The following is a 15,036-nucleotide window of genomic DNA, read 5'->3' as shown; positions in this document are numbered from 1 at the left end:
GAAAGCAAGCGCAGCAAAAAAAAAAAAAAAGGAAAAAAAACCCTTCCAATTCCACTCATCTGGTCAATCCAAATGTTTGTCTAGTTCAGTCTTAAATTTATTTAAGCTATCAACTTTCACAACAACAAATGGAAATCTGTTCCAGCAATCAACTATCCAGTGGCTAAAGGCAAACTTCTGCACATCTATCCTACAACTGTCTTTCCTCAATTTCAATCTGCCACCTCAGGTTCTTAATCTGAGCAAGCAGAAGTATCCCGTCAGCATTGAGCCTGCTCAAACCATTCAAGGCCTTATATACCTCAATCAGATCACCTCGCAGGTGCTTAGTCTCTAGATGCTGCAACTTCCAGTACTTAAGCTTTTCTTCGTAAGTGCACCCTTTTGTTCCTCTAGCCAATCTTGTTGCCCTTCTCTGTACCCATTCTAGCAACTCTACATCCTTCCTAAAATGAGGTCTCCAGACCTGTACACAGTACTCAAGGTATGGCCTGACCATTGCCTTATATAAAAGGTATAATCACCTTGTCTCTGCTAGCAAAATTGCTATATATCGTTGATAAAACTCCAAGACCTGCTCTGGCAGCCCATCTGCACTGCTCAGAGAGCTTCATATCTGCCTGCACAATTACCCCCAGGTCTTTTTCATTCTCCACCTCCCTGAGTGTAGTACCACACAGTTGGTACATTTCTCTTGGGTTACTGCTACCCATACGGAGTACTTTGCACTTGTCAATGTTAAATTTCAGTTGCAACTTCTCAGCCCATCTGCCTAACTTTTCTAGATCCTGTTGCAGTAGCATACTGTCTTTACTGTCAATAACAACCCTGCCAACCTTTGTATCATCTGTATCTCCTCTTTTTTTGTAATTTTTCCTGCGCATGAGATAAATACAATAATTCTATTTATATGTTCGTTGACCCTTTTTTTTTTTTTTTTACTAGTATTGAATTGATTGAAATTATTCAATCAATTCAGCAAGCACAGTTGAGTGCTGCACAAGCATGAGGGAAATTCCGACTTGCATAGCGTTTAAGTAAGTCAGGGAGTTGCTGTTTACACTGCAAGAATATTTACTGATGCTATAGTGGTATAGCAAGAATATTTACTGATGCTATAATGGTATAGCATCAGTAAATCAGTATAGCATCAGCAGATGCAGAAGGGTTAAAATTAAAAACTTCTGAACAATAGTTTAATCCTTCTAGTACACTGGTACTTGAGGATGCGATACTTAGTGCATTGTATACAATTCAAAAAAGGTATTGTGAACAGGTGATATAGAGGTAAAAGATGAAAGCGTTTCGCTGTTTGGGAAAAATATTGTTTTTCCCACCACAGGAAGAAGAGAGTTTAAAGAATAACACCATGATCAGGTCAGGTTTAAATTAGATAGGGGGAGATACGTAAATGTGTGCAAACCCCTCTGGGGTTTGCACATAAGCTTGCATATAAAAAAGTAGTACAAGGGGCGATTGTTGGTTGGTTGGGTTTTTAATGCCATATCAGCAACTATAATGCACCAAAACCATGTCCCAAAGAAGATAACAGTAAAAATTGTAGTGATGTAATTGCTTAGAGCACTATGTCAATATGTATAAAAATATATATAATGTACAAGGTAAACTAATATAAAGATAAATTTAAATGAAAGCAAAAAGGTTTGATTTTAGAAACCTAAAAACAGCTGACACATTGTAGTTGTCAGATAAAATCTGACCGAGTGTATATAAGGCGAGTCAGACGGGGTAAAACGTTAAAATTCATAAAATGTTGCTGTCTATATCGTGGACATTCGGCTAAAATATGAATGATAAAAAGTGCCACAATCCTCACACTTAGGAGAGTCATCTGCCCTCAGCAAGAATGCACGCGTAAGATGACTATGTCCTATGCGGAGGCGAGCTAGAACAACTTCCTCTCTACTGTTCCTGCGCAGACTCTACTGCCAATGCTGGATAACAGGCTTTATCTGATATAACTTGTTAGTGACCTGCTCGTGCCAAGATTGTTGCCATTGGGAGAGTAATGCAGAGTGTATTAGCTGCCTGTAGTCTGTGTAAGGGACTAACAGGCTGCAGTGATCTGGCAGTGGTGTCAGCCAATTCATTACCCTTGATCCCAATGTGGCTTGGGATCCAGCAGAAATGGATGTCAAAGGAATGCTCAAAAAGAGCAGGTAATCTCTGCTGGATATGGGTCAGGAATGGGTGAGGATTGTACCCAATTCCTGATAAAGCCTGTAGTATACTTAATGAGTCAGAATACACCATGCATCTTTGGTAATTTGAGTTTCAATATGGCCCAAAGCTAACTCTATAGCATACAACTCAGCTGTATATATATATGCTGCATCCTTGGGGAATCTTTCCAGATATAGTGCTATCTGGAAAGACGGCAGTAGATCCAACAGAACTCTGACTTCGAGCCATCAGTGAAAACAGGCAGGAAATCAGAGTATTTGGCTCTGTGAGCAGTGTAGAGTTGTTGGTAAACAGAAGATGGCATGGTGGCCTTACTCCAATTTTTGATGGAGAAATCACATGATGGAACGCGAGCATGCCAGGGTGGAAGCTGTTGCTTGGGTGATTCAGCAACATTGTTCACCATGATGTTCAGCTCTCTGAGCAGCTCTTGGGCCCGGATACAAAAGGGACGGTTGGCAGTGTTGATGGGTGTTGTCGAGCTTCCCATAGTGGCTCAAAAACACATGTCCACGTAGAGTTGCCTGGCAGGGATTTCAGTTCTAAAAGTATATTTCAGAGACAACTGCTTTCGTCGCTGGGACAGAGGTGGTTCACCTGCATCAACGTATAAACTCTGGACAGGAGATGTTCTGAAAGCTCCAGTAGCAACACGGATGGCCGATGATGAACTGTATCTAGCCATCATAGTATGCTGTTTCTTGATGATGCATACACTTGGGACCCGTAGTCTAATTTAGAACGGACAAGTGCACAATATAGACGGAGTAAGGTGCAGCATTCTGCTCCCTATTTATCGGAGGAGATCGCACGTAGGAGGTTTAATCCCCTTATGCACTTGGTCCGTAGTTGACAAATATGTGGTTAAAATGTCAACTTCTTATCAAATATGAGCACCATTTGGGTTGGGTGCTACCGGAATGATATTTTGTCCGAGTTTAAGTTCCGGTTCAGGGTGAAGATTCTGTTTGCAACAAAGTGGTCTTCTGCGGAGAGAACCTGAAACTATCAGCCATTTCCCAAGAGTTGATGTGGTTAATAGCATGCTAAAATCACCAACAAAGAGGGCACTGTTTATAGTTAGAGGAAGTTGTTCAGTAATAGTTTACTTTGATGGCAAAAAGCGTAACACTAAGAACTGATCCTTGCGGAACCCCCTCTTCTTGGCAAAATGGCAAGAAGAGAGAGTGGTCCTACACTAACTTGGAAAGACTGGAAGTTTTTAATAAATATGGCAATGTGTCCCCTAAGACACATTATACATGTCTTTTAAGATTCCATATCTCCAAGCTGTGTCATACACTTTTTCCATGTCAAAGAAAACTGGCGCCTCCATAGCCAGGTGCAGCAGTGCGTAGCACACGCTTCTTGATTAGACCGGGGTTCGAGCCCGTGATCACCAAATACGGAGGATGTGGAAAGGTCAAGGAATGACCACCGCATATCCCCGGAGCAATATGGCCTTAGTTGCTAATGCTCCTAAAAACCAAATAAACAAACAAAAAACAAACAAAGAAAACTGACACCTGGTGTTCATGTTTTAGGAAAGCATCACGTATAGATGTTTCCAGTCGGATTAAATGGTCGCGTGTTGACCTGTTCCTTCAGAAGCCACAGTGTCCTGGAAAGAAGGTAGTTTGCTTCTAAATACCACATAAGGCGAGCGTTGACCATTCTTTCCAGGATTTTGCACAAACAGCTGGTCAGAGAAATAAGACAATAATTTTTTAGTATTTTTGGATCCTTTCGTGGTTTCAGAAAGGCAATGACGGTTGCCATATGCCATGAGTCCTGAAAGTGCTCTTCAGCATAGATTCTATTATAGAGACAGAGCAAGAGATCCATGGATTCTGAGGAAAGATATTTAGTCATCTTATAATGGACGTTACCTGGCCCAAAGGCACTTGCCTTGGATAGGCAGAGCACCACTTTCAGCTCCAGTTGTGTACAAATGATTGTATTCCTCACTGTCATTTTGAAGACAGCTTGAGTTGCTATAGGAGTGATTGTAACTTGCAATCAATTCAATAAATAAATGGGAAGGAAATAAATAAGGTGCTCACACCAAAAGAGGGGTTTGGTGCGAGCACCTTATGGTTGTTGTTCAGAGGGGTTGCAGACTTCCAGTGGTAGTTCTGGGTTCAGTCATATAGGGAAGGGTTCCGCCAGGCATGTGTTCTTGTACTAGAAGTTAATCCGGAAGTTGAATAAAAAGCCAGTCAGATAGTGCCCTGGCTTCTACTACTGCTGTGGTAATTTCCTTCAGTATTAACAGAGAACTGTTCTCGAAATAAGACAGTACTGAAACAGCTATACAGAGTTCAACTAAGTGGGGGGGGAGAGATTACCGCATTCTGTAGAAGGAACTTGCACAAAGGAATCCCACTGTGAAAGAGAAGGAAGGCAAGTCCTCTGAACTGTGTTTTGGAAATGGTACTTATATAAAGTGGGAGATTATTTTTTAGTAAGGTTGAAGTTGTAGAAACACGAGAAATAACGAAATGTTTAGTATTGAGTTGGTTTATTGGTTGAAGTTGCAAAGAAAATTGATATTGCTAAATTAAGAAAGATTACATGGAACTGTTAGCATTAAGTCAGCAACTTATGGATTGATGTTGTGAAAAGAATTGATATCGGTGATTAAGAGAAATATGAGGAAGTGATTAAGATTGAATTAGTTTAGTGTTTAAAGCTATAGAGAGTTGAGATTGTTAATTGAGAGAAATTTTATGGAAACAATAACATGTATTAACAGATTAAATGAGAAAAAATTAATAGATTAGATATAAATGAACACCAGTTATGTATCATAAGTAGATTTGTATGATAAAATGACTTTTGTTTGTATTTCTGTCATTGCTCTTGAGAAACTGACAGCTCACATATATGTATACAATATATAATATATATACTCATGGGGAAGGGGCATATCCCTCGGCCTCTGGAAATTCTCATTTTTTAACGCAGTCAGGTAGCTTGTGGGGCTTGTTGTTTGTTTGTTGTTTGGTTTTTAGGAGCATTAGCAACTCAGGCCATATTGCTCCGGGAATATGGGTTGGTCATTCCCTGACCTTTCCGCATTCTCCGTATGTGGTGGTGACGGGCTCTAACCCCGGTCTAATCAAGAAGCGTATGCTACGCACTGCTGCTACTTCCTACCTGGCTACGGAGGCGCCTTGTGGGGCTTAGTGCTTAAGGGGAGCTGCTGTACGAAATCATATCAATGGTCACTGCGGCAATACTAAGGTACAGGGAAATAAAAATTAATACCCCCTCAACTTAGATTTGGTTTCCTCACCAAGCTTAAATGTCAGTCCCTTTCTTTAGTTAATACAGGTATAGTGCCATAAAAAGTGAAAAAGGAAATATTTTTTATTTTTGATAAAAAGGAAATAAGATTTTTTGAAGCTGAGGGAATAAGGGGGGGGGGTTAAACTGCAACTCTTCTACAACTATCTCAGTATGAGTACAAAGCACCAATCAGCAGAGAATCCAAAAGGACATTTTCTGCTGCTAATTAAATATGTACCAAAATTAGATCCAGTTTAAATGATAACACTATTGAGTTTAACAGCTCACTTTATTCAGACAGGTATTTGGATGCTTATTTTTTTGTTTTTAGAATAATTGTATGTTTAATAATTTTTGCTAGATTATTTATTATTGTAATAAAAGTTTGAGTTAAAACGTGAATTCAAGTAATTGCTTGTTTTTTTCTTTACTTTATTGCACTTAATTGTCATTAATCTATTGCAAAAAATATTTTTGAATACGGTATCCCAGTTTCATAAATTAAAAATACCGAAATACCAGGATTAAGATTTTGACCGGTATTGTGAGCCCTAATTCACCCCTCCGTTAACTTTTAACATTCATTTTTTGTCAGTTTCCATCCTCTCAAACCTCGCCATTGCCACTTCTCTGGTGAAGCACCTCTGCTCCTCATTTGGTTCATCTTGAGCTTCGTCAGCATTTTCTTCTTTCACTATCACTGCCTGCAAGTCAACAAGTTCTTCATTAGATAATTCCTTCTCTTCTTCCTCTAACTCCTCCACATTTCTGGCATCAACCTCCAACTGAAATAGCTCTGCAACCTTTACAATCTTACCTGTAACCTCTTCATATGATTCATGTTGTTCACATCCTTTTACATGCAGTGGGCATATTTTTTTTTCCACGCGCCATTTAAACAACTTTTAGTAATTTCTGCCCATGCCTTAATTATGTTTAAGATGGCATGGTAAATATTGCAAGATTTCAAAAAGTCTCTTAACATAAAATTTTTCTCACCGTCTAATGCAGACAATGCCTGAGCAAATGTTGTGCATAAATAGTATGCTTTTAAATTCGAAAAAACATCCTGATCCACAAGTTGGATGAGTGAAGTCATGTTTGGCGGTAGAAATACGACTCTCACGTTTGAATTTAAATCATCTAGATGTGTAGGATGTCCAGGAGCATTATCTAATAGAAGCAAAATCTCGAAAGGAATGTCATTGTCTTTACAATATTTTTTAATCTTGGGAATGAAGCAGCATTTAAAAAACAATCCTCAAAGAGATATTGTTATCCAAGCTCTCTGGTTCGATCAGATATGCACGGGTAGGGTGGCTTTACTGATTCTGAAAATCCTTAAATGCACAAGGATTTCCAGAATGGTACACAAGCAGTGGTTTTAACCTGTAATCTCCCACTGCATTAGCCCCAAGCAAGAGCGTGGCCCTATCTTTTCCTCTTTGGCAATGTATGTTTGATCAAGAATTTTTTTTCCCAATACAGAGCAGTCTCTTCAATGTTAAAAATTTGATGCGTTGAACAGCCGCCTTCTTCAATAATTTTTTCCAACACGTCACAATTTCTCTGAAGCTGCAGAATCGGCACTGGCGACTTCACATACTTTAACGTGGAAACCTAGCACAATGCTTGAACCTATTAAACCACCCATTGCTTGCCACGAACTGGGGTTAGTTAGGGTTTGCCGTACTTATTTTTTATATGATTAAAAATTTCAGTGAAGGGGAACACATTTCGCCATAATAACGCAAAAACCTCACACAGTTGCAGTTATCAGTATGATCACAAATGCAATAAGATCAAGTTTACTGACCGTTTATAATTAGATGAACTAACAGAAAAGCCCAATAAACTGGAAAGTGCAAATTGTTTTTATCGTTTTATGGTCGTGACCTCCAGAAACGTGCTTTAGAAAAAAATCAAAGGCGTTTAAAATTGATTCTTATAACAGGAACATATGATGATATGAAAGTGTAGTGCAATTTCCATTGTAAATATGACCTTTTAAAGAGATGTTATTGGGTTCATATTACGATATATTCACAATATCACCCCATTTATCCCTACAGATGCAAAATACATTTCCATATTTTTTTCAGTTTCCACCGGTCAGCAAAAACTTACATAAAATCGATTATTGCGTAAGTTGGGGAGTTCCTGTACTAGATAACCAAATATTGGAAAAAGCTCAGTAATTGTGTATCTGCTGAAGATGGAAGATTATATATTATAATTTTGTGTATCTGCTGAAGATGGAAGATTATACAGAATAGTAAATCACAACTATAGAGAGGATAGGGAACAACTTCATGTCCCAGTGCTGCACACAGAGCTGCATTGAGGTCATGCACCATCTGTTGAAATGGCACTGCTGTATTGTCAGTTGTTACTTGTTTCCCCCAACCCCAAGCTTGTGCAACATAACATCTCAATTCCTCTTCCTAGAAAATTCTGGGTGGATAACACCCAAAAAGTCAAATAAGTTAATGTACACACCACAATGCATTTGTGGTGTGTACATTAACTGGTGCTTCAATTTCTCCTGCCCTTTTCTTTGATTAACAGAAATTAAGAGTAAATATAGTTCTCCTTAAACGTAATAAAATGCTAGTTTTCACATTCTATAAACTTAGCATTTATATTAATTACAACTACACAGTCTCTCTCAGTGTGTGCCCACAAGCAATGTCCCGTTCACAAGTCTTACATAATATATGAAAAGCGTACACAGACTGTCTAAAGCTAACAATACTGCATTTAATATATGAATTACTTTTTTCCATACAAATTATATAGAAAAAAAAAAAAAAAAAGAAATAATTGCTGGATTTCTATTTGTCTGATTTTAATGGAATTTGGAATGACAACAAAGATTTCTAAAAGGCCCAAATATAAAAAACTCCACCCACTGGGAGTCGCTCTATTACATGTGGACGGATGGACATGGTGAACACACACACACACACACAAAGTCCTTGTGCAGTTTTAAATTTTCTCAACTTCCGTTTCATACATGATAAAAATCAATCTGTAAAAAACGTTAGAAATATAATTTAGTGAAGTTTAGTATGTACTAACTGATTCATTTATTTATTTTATTGTAGTTCAGCAAAAATTTTTTTTTTTTTTGCAGAATTAGGCTTGACCAAATGGTTTCAATAGAAGAGAAAGTAAATTGTGTGCTGTGGTTGGCAGAGTTAAAGTCTGTAATTGCAGTACAAAAAAGATCTAGAACCTATTACAAAGATGCGCCACACAGGAATTACATAACTAACTGGATGAAAAAGTTTAAAGAAACAAGTTCCGTCAATAATAAACCATTATTTGGAAGGTCAAGTGTAAATGAGGAAAGTGTGGCATCTGTAGAACAATCCTTTACTGCAAGTCCACGGAAGTCAATAAAACAGGCAGAATAAATGTATGTAAAACTGTAATAAATTCTTACACTGACCCTTTTTACAGATTGATTTTATCATGTATAGAACAGAAGGTATGAAAATTTAAAATTCTGCTGGATGATGCTTGGACACATGGAATTTTTTTTTTTTTTGTACACGGAGATGTTTTATGACAATTCCTTGGATTGCATGTTTCTGCATCACAATAGCTTTTTAAAAACGAACCTTTTTGCAACTAAAATGGTACAAAAGTTGCTAAGAAAACCAAATGTCTTTTCATTTCTTCCACAAGTCACTTGGAGATCCATTTTGCAGATGTTCTTTAGATATCCCTAAAGTTGCAGAGATTCACATAATAATTCAAGTTATAAATTTTAATTTGCAAATTTAAGCCCAGAGCAGTTATTCTCTGAAATTTATTTTAAAGCTCATTTTCTAGTTGAAACTTGCAGTAAGGAGTATTCTTTTTTAATCCATTACCTGCAATTGTGCTATTCAACACATCACATAAATGATTTATTTTGGCATTATCTTTATCATTCATACATATACCATTTGTATGAACAAATATGTGTATATGTAACAGTTTATTTAATAATGGTTTATTTAGTAATGGTTAGCTGAAAGAGAGATGGAAGTGCTACTTCTTTTGACTTAATTATAACACATACCTGAATCAGCAATTTTGATAGGGTCCATATATACATCTAACATCTCTGTCCTGGCCATTGGTATGCCTTCACTAGCAAATAAAAATAAAAAGTGACCGATCACAATACAAGATTAATTTCTCAGTATTATACAGCTATTCCTTCTGCCTATATAAAATTATTAGAAAAAGATAAATGAATTCCTCATTGCACTGAATCCACTCATTTAAAATAAGATACCAGCATACAGATCTGATGCTTGCATAAGTGTAAAAGCAGAGTGTCCAATGAAGTAACATTCAAATGATATGACAAGTGATCTGAGAGATTCTAAAGTTGCTGTTCCCACAGGAAGTAGTTACTGTTGGTGACTATTGTCAGGGAGACTGGGAATATATTATGCAAAAAGGATAGGTGAACAGGACCAGGATATGTCTACCAAGGGTGAAAGTTGACAACACTGTAGGGCAGATAGACGTTGGCACTAATGACCTTAAGAGTAAGAGATCTGTAGATTTACTTAACAAGTAGAGGTCAATGGTGAAAAAAGTCACGAGTTAGGAACACACAATAGGAGGGAGTATACTATGACAGCCTTGCCAATCAGTTCGGCCCTGGAGAGATTATGCAAGCTCACGGGGTAGAATTTTTTTCAGCACGGTCTGTGCTTGCTAAAAGGAGAGACTGCTAGTATAGGGATGGGATACACTTAAATAGAAAGGGTGCAAGAATATTTGCTGATGCTATCGAGGCAGTGTTAGGCAGGTCAGAAAACTGCTAGCTTGGGGAGGATTCAGACTAAAAGATTAACAGTAGTCACAGGCAGAGGTGAAAGTGATTTTTGCATTGCTTCTATTGTAATGAGCAGCAGCCTAGAGAGCAAGTTGCTGGGGATTCCAAGAGCTGCTGGGAGTCATCATAAAACAAGTAAATACATGGGCTGTTAGAGTAACTAAGCAAAAGGATGGGTGTATGTATAGCATTAGCATTAGTAGAGGCATATGATGCAAGAAAGCAAGCTTATTCAGCATCAGCCAAAAAAAAAAAAAAAAAACCCTCTCCCATTTCACCCCTCCGTTCGTTCGAAATACCTGTCCAGTTGAGCTTTAAATTTGTTTAGGCTATCAACTTCAACAACAAGTGATGGAAGTCGGTTCCACCAACCAACCACCCGCTGGCCAAAGGCAAATTTCCGCACATCTATCCGACATCCGTCCTTCCTCAATTTGAATTTATGCCCTCTGAGGTGATTATTCTGAGAAGGATGAAGAATCCCATTGGCATTGAGCATGCTCAAACCATTCAAAGCCTTATACACCTCTATCAGATCACCTCGCCGGTGCCTAGTCTCCAGACTCTGTAATTTGCAAAACTTAAGCCTTTCTTCGTAAGAGCAACCCTTTGTTCCATTTACTAATCTTGTTGCGCTTCTCTGTACCCGTTCCAGCAGCTCTACATCCTTCTTGAAATGAGGCCTCCAGACCTGTATACAGTACTCAAGATGTGGCCTAACCATTGCCTTATACAAGGGAATAATCACCTCCTTATCCCTGCTAGAAAAATTCCTGTATATCATTGACAAGACACCATGAGCTACTCTTGCAGCTCGTCTGCACTGCTCAGAGAACTTCATATCTGCCTGCACAATTACCCCCAGGTCCTTTTCATTCTCCACCACTGTCAGTGTAGTACCGCAGAGTTGATACATTGCTCTGGGGTTACTGTTACCCATATGTAGTACTTTACATTTGTCAATGTTAAACTTCATTTGCCACCTCTCAGCCCATCTGTTCAACCTTTCCAGATCCTGTTGCAGCAGCATAGCGTCAGTAGTGTCCTTAACGACCCTGCCAACCTTTGTATCATCTGCAAACTTAGACATTAAACTTGATATCCCATCATCAATATCATTCATAAACACCGAAAACAACAATGGACCCAACACTGAACCTTGAGGAACTCCACTAATAACATTAGTCCACGTTGAGCAGTGTCCATTGATTACCACTCTGTCTTCTGCCACTCAACCATCCCCTTATCCATAGCAGCAATTTGCCTCCAATGCCACACTGCTCCAATTTGTGCAGCAGTCTTCCATGTGCAACAGTATCAAAAGCCTTTCTAAGATCCAAATATATAATATCAAAGTTATTCCCTGCATCCAGTTCTTTTGTGACTACATAGTATCCAATCAAATTGGTCAGGCAAGACCTGCCCTTAACAAAACCATGCTGCGTCTGAGCTATAACTGACTTCTTGTCTAGATGATCCTGCAGTGCTTCTTTAACCAGTGCCTCCATTAATTTACCTGGAACAGAAGTTAAACTAACAGGTCTATAATTACTTGTGTCAGCCTTTGATCCTCCTTTGTGAATTGGGGTTACATTTGCACATCTCCAGTCTATGGGTACCTCCCCTGAGTCCAAAGAAGCTCTCATAATTATGGCTAGGGGTTTGCATACTTCCTTTGCTGCCTCCTTTAATATAACTGGATAGATCCCATCCACCCCAGGTGCCTTTTTTATGTTTATCCTCAACAATTTCTCCTCCACTTTCCTCTCAGTTATTACAAAATCATCCAGCTCACTGCCAATGTTTACTTTACCTACATCATTCTCCTTCCTGAATAACTCCTCATGCGTGAATGTAGATGCAAAATACTCGTTTAGATTGTTAGCCACCTGAGCAGGATCCTCAACTGTTGAACCATCAATATCCAGTAGACCAATCTGATTCATCCCTTTCCTTCTCGAGTTCAAGTATGTAAAGAACTCCTGTTTTTCTTTGCATCCTTTGCCAAGGATTTTTCGTAGTCTGCCTTTGCCTGCCTAATCTCCTTTGTGACTTGGTTACAGACCAACTTATATCTATCATAGGCTTCCATGTCACCCATTAATTTGTATGTATCCCATGCATTTTTCTTCTCTGCCACATGTCTCATTAGTCCATCTGACAACCATTTAGGCCTAAACCTTGAACAATATTTCTTAGTTGGTATGTAAAGCCTGGTAGCCACCAAGATTAGTTCCTTGAATGCTTCCCATTTTGAGTTTGCTGTTGGTAACAACATCAGTTGGTCCCACTGTATAGAATTTAAATACTGTCTCAGACCATCATAGTCGCCTTTACGAAAACAAAAACCCTTCCCTTTACCTCTGATGGTAGTTACCTCCTTGAGTAAATCCCACTTCAACACACTGTGATCACTGCCACCTAGTGGTTCATTTATCTGCAGGTTCTTAATGCATGAAGAATCACTACTGATAATCAGATCAAGAGTATTGCTCCCTCTTGTTGCCTCACGAACATGCTGATGTAGAAAACAATCATCCAATAAATCCACAAAAGCCTTGCTAGTGTGCGAGTGACCAACGCACAAATTCCAGTCAATATCTGGGAAATTAAAATCCCCCATTATAAGACTCTCTGATTTACTGGCCCACTCTATTTCCCTGTACAATATATTATTATACTCATCAGAGTCATTAGGCCTATAGCACACTCCTACTCTCAATTTTGATTTCCCTATGCTTATGTCACACCAAACTGACTCGACACTGCCCTGTCCATCGATGTCAACTGGCTTCACTTCCTTTGACTTTATGTGTTTCTTAATTAATAGCATAACCCCTCCTCCCCTCCTGTCTATCCTTTCTATATACATTGTATTCCCCAAATTCCAGTTCCGCATTACTTATATCTGTGTGACACCACGTCTCTGATATCCCAACAATATCTGCCTTTGATGTTTTGAGCAATACCTCAAATTCATCAAATTTGTTTACCAAACTCCTAGCATTGGTGTACACGCAGGTATACATGCACCTGTTTCTATTCTTAGCTACCCTAACACAACCCATGTGTTTACTTGTAACGCAATGACTACCAGCAGTCTCTGAAATATCCTGCATCTTGTTTTTCAGACTTCTGCTCATTTGAATAGAAGCACTGCAAGAATCACTTCCACCTCTGCCAGTGGCTACTGTTCATCTATTAGTCCTTGTATCCCCCCCAACTAGCAGTATACATGCATGTACACCAATGCTAGAAGTATAGTAAATAAATTTGAAGTGCTGATCAAGGCATCAAAGGCAGATATTGTTGGGATATCAGAGATGTGGTATCACGCAGATATATAAGCAGAGCAGAATTAGAATTTGGGGATTACAGTGTGTACAGAAAGGATACACAGGGTAGGAAGGGAGGGGAGGTTATGCTGTTAGTTAAGAAAAAATCTAAGGAAATGCATCCAGCTGACATGGGTGGACAGTGTAATGTTTAGTATGACAAACAATGGGAAAGGGAAAATGAGAGGAGTGTGTTATAAGGCCTAATGAATACAACAAACAATTGTGCAGAGAAATAGAGTGGGCCAGTAAATCAGAATGTCTTGTAATGCAGGATTTTAACTTTCCAGATATTGACTGGAATTTGTGGGTTGGTCACTCTCATGATAGCAAGATGTGTATTTATTAGAGGTGTTTTCTACAGAAACATGTTCAAGGGGCAACCAGAGGGAGTAATACACTTGATCTGATTATCAGCAGTGATTATTCATGCATTAAGAATTTGCAGATAAAGGAATCACTAGGTGACAGTGATCACAGTGCACTGATGCAAGATTTACTTAAAGATGTAACCACCATCAAGGGTAAAGGGAAAGGTTTTTGCTTTCATAAAGGTGACTACAGTGGGATCAACTGATGTTACCAACTGAATTCTAAATGGGAAGCGTTCAGTGACTTAATATTGGAGGCTACTCGACTTTTCATACCAGACGTTTATCAAACACTAACATGGAGCTAAGTGATTTTGTAATAACTGAGAGCAAAGGCAAGGAGAAATTGTTGAAGGTAAACATAAAATAGGCACCTGGGGTGGATGGAATCTATACAATTAGATTAAAGGAGGCAGCGAGGGAAGTTAGCAAACCCATAGCCATAATTATGAGAGTATCCTTAGATTCAGGGGAGGTCCCCAAATGTATCCCCAATTCACAATGGGGTTTCAAAGGGTGACAAATAATTAGACTTATTTTAACTTAACTTCTGTTCCAGGAAAAATAATGCAGTCACTGATTAAAGAGGTGATACTAGATCACCTAGACAAGACTTCAGTAATAGTTCAGACACAGCATGGTTATGTTAAGGGGAAGTCTTGTCTGACCAATTTGATTGGATACTATGATGCGGTCACAAACGAATTGGATGCAACAAATAATTTTTGATATCATATACTTGGATTTCAGGAAAGCTTTTGATACTGTTCCACATGGAAGACAGCTGATTTGCAAATTGGAGCAGTATGGCATTAAGGGCAAGTTACTGCAATGGATAATGGGATGGTTGAGTTGGAGACGGCAGAGAGTGGTAATAAGTGGACACTGCTCTATGTGGACTAATGTTATTAGTGGAGTCCCCCAGGGTTCGGTGCTGGGCCTATTGTTGTTTTGTGTATTTATTAATGATATCGATGAAGGTATACCAGGC

At 38.8% G+C, this 15,036-nt stretch overlaps 1 protein-coding gene across 7 annotated transcripts in view; it reads right to left on the bottom strand.

The window, feature by feature from the left end:
• Sms (spermine synthase) overlaps positions 1–15,036 on the bottom strand; it is a 163,890-nt gene that overhangs the window by 63,343 nt on the left and 85,511 nt on the right. For all 7 annotated transcript variants that reach the window (XM_090377410.1, XM_090377411.1, XM_090377412.1 and 4 more), the window contains exon 2: positions 9,569–9,639. In XM_090377410.1, the coding sequence (XP_090233536.1) occupies positions 9,569–9,626 (58 nt within the window). In that variant the 5' untranslated portion in view covers positions 9,627–9,639. The remainder of the gene's footprint in view (positions 1–9,568; positions 9,640–15,036) is intronic.

This window comes from Mastigoproctus giganteus, chromosome 7 (genome assembly GCF_048544385.1).
Source record: "Mastigoproctus giganteus isolate SK-2022 chromosome 7, ASM4854438v1, whole genome shotgun sequence".
NCBI lineage: Eukaryota > Metazoa > Arthropoda > Arachnida > Uropygi > Thelyphonidae > Mastigoproctus > Mastigoproctus giganteus.
The sequence above is the reverse complement of the archived record's forward strand: the minus strand, read 5'-3'. Positions and strand labels throughout refer to the sequence as shown.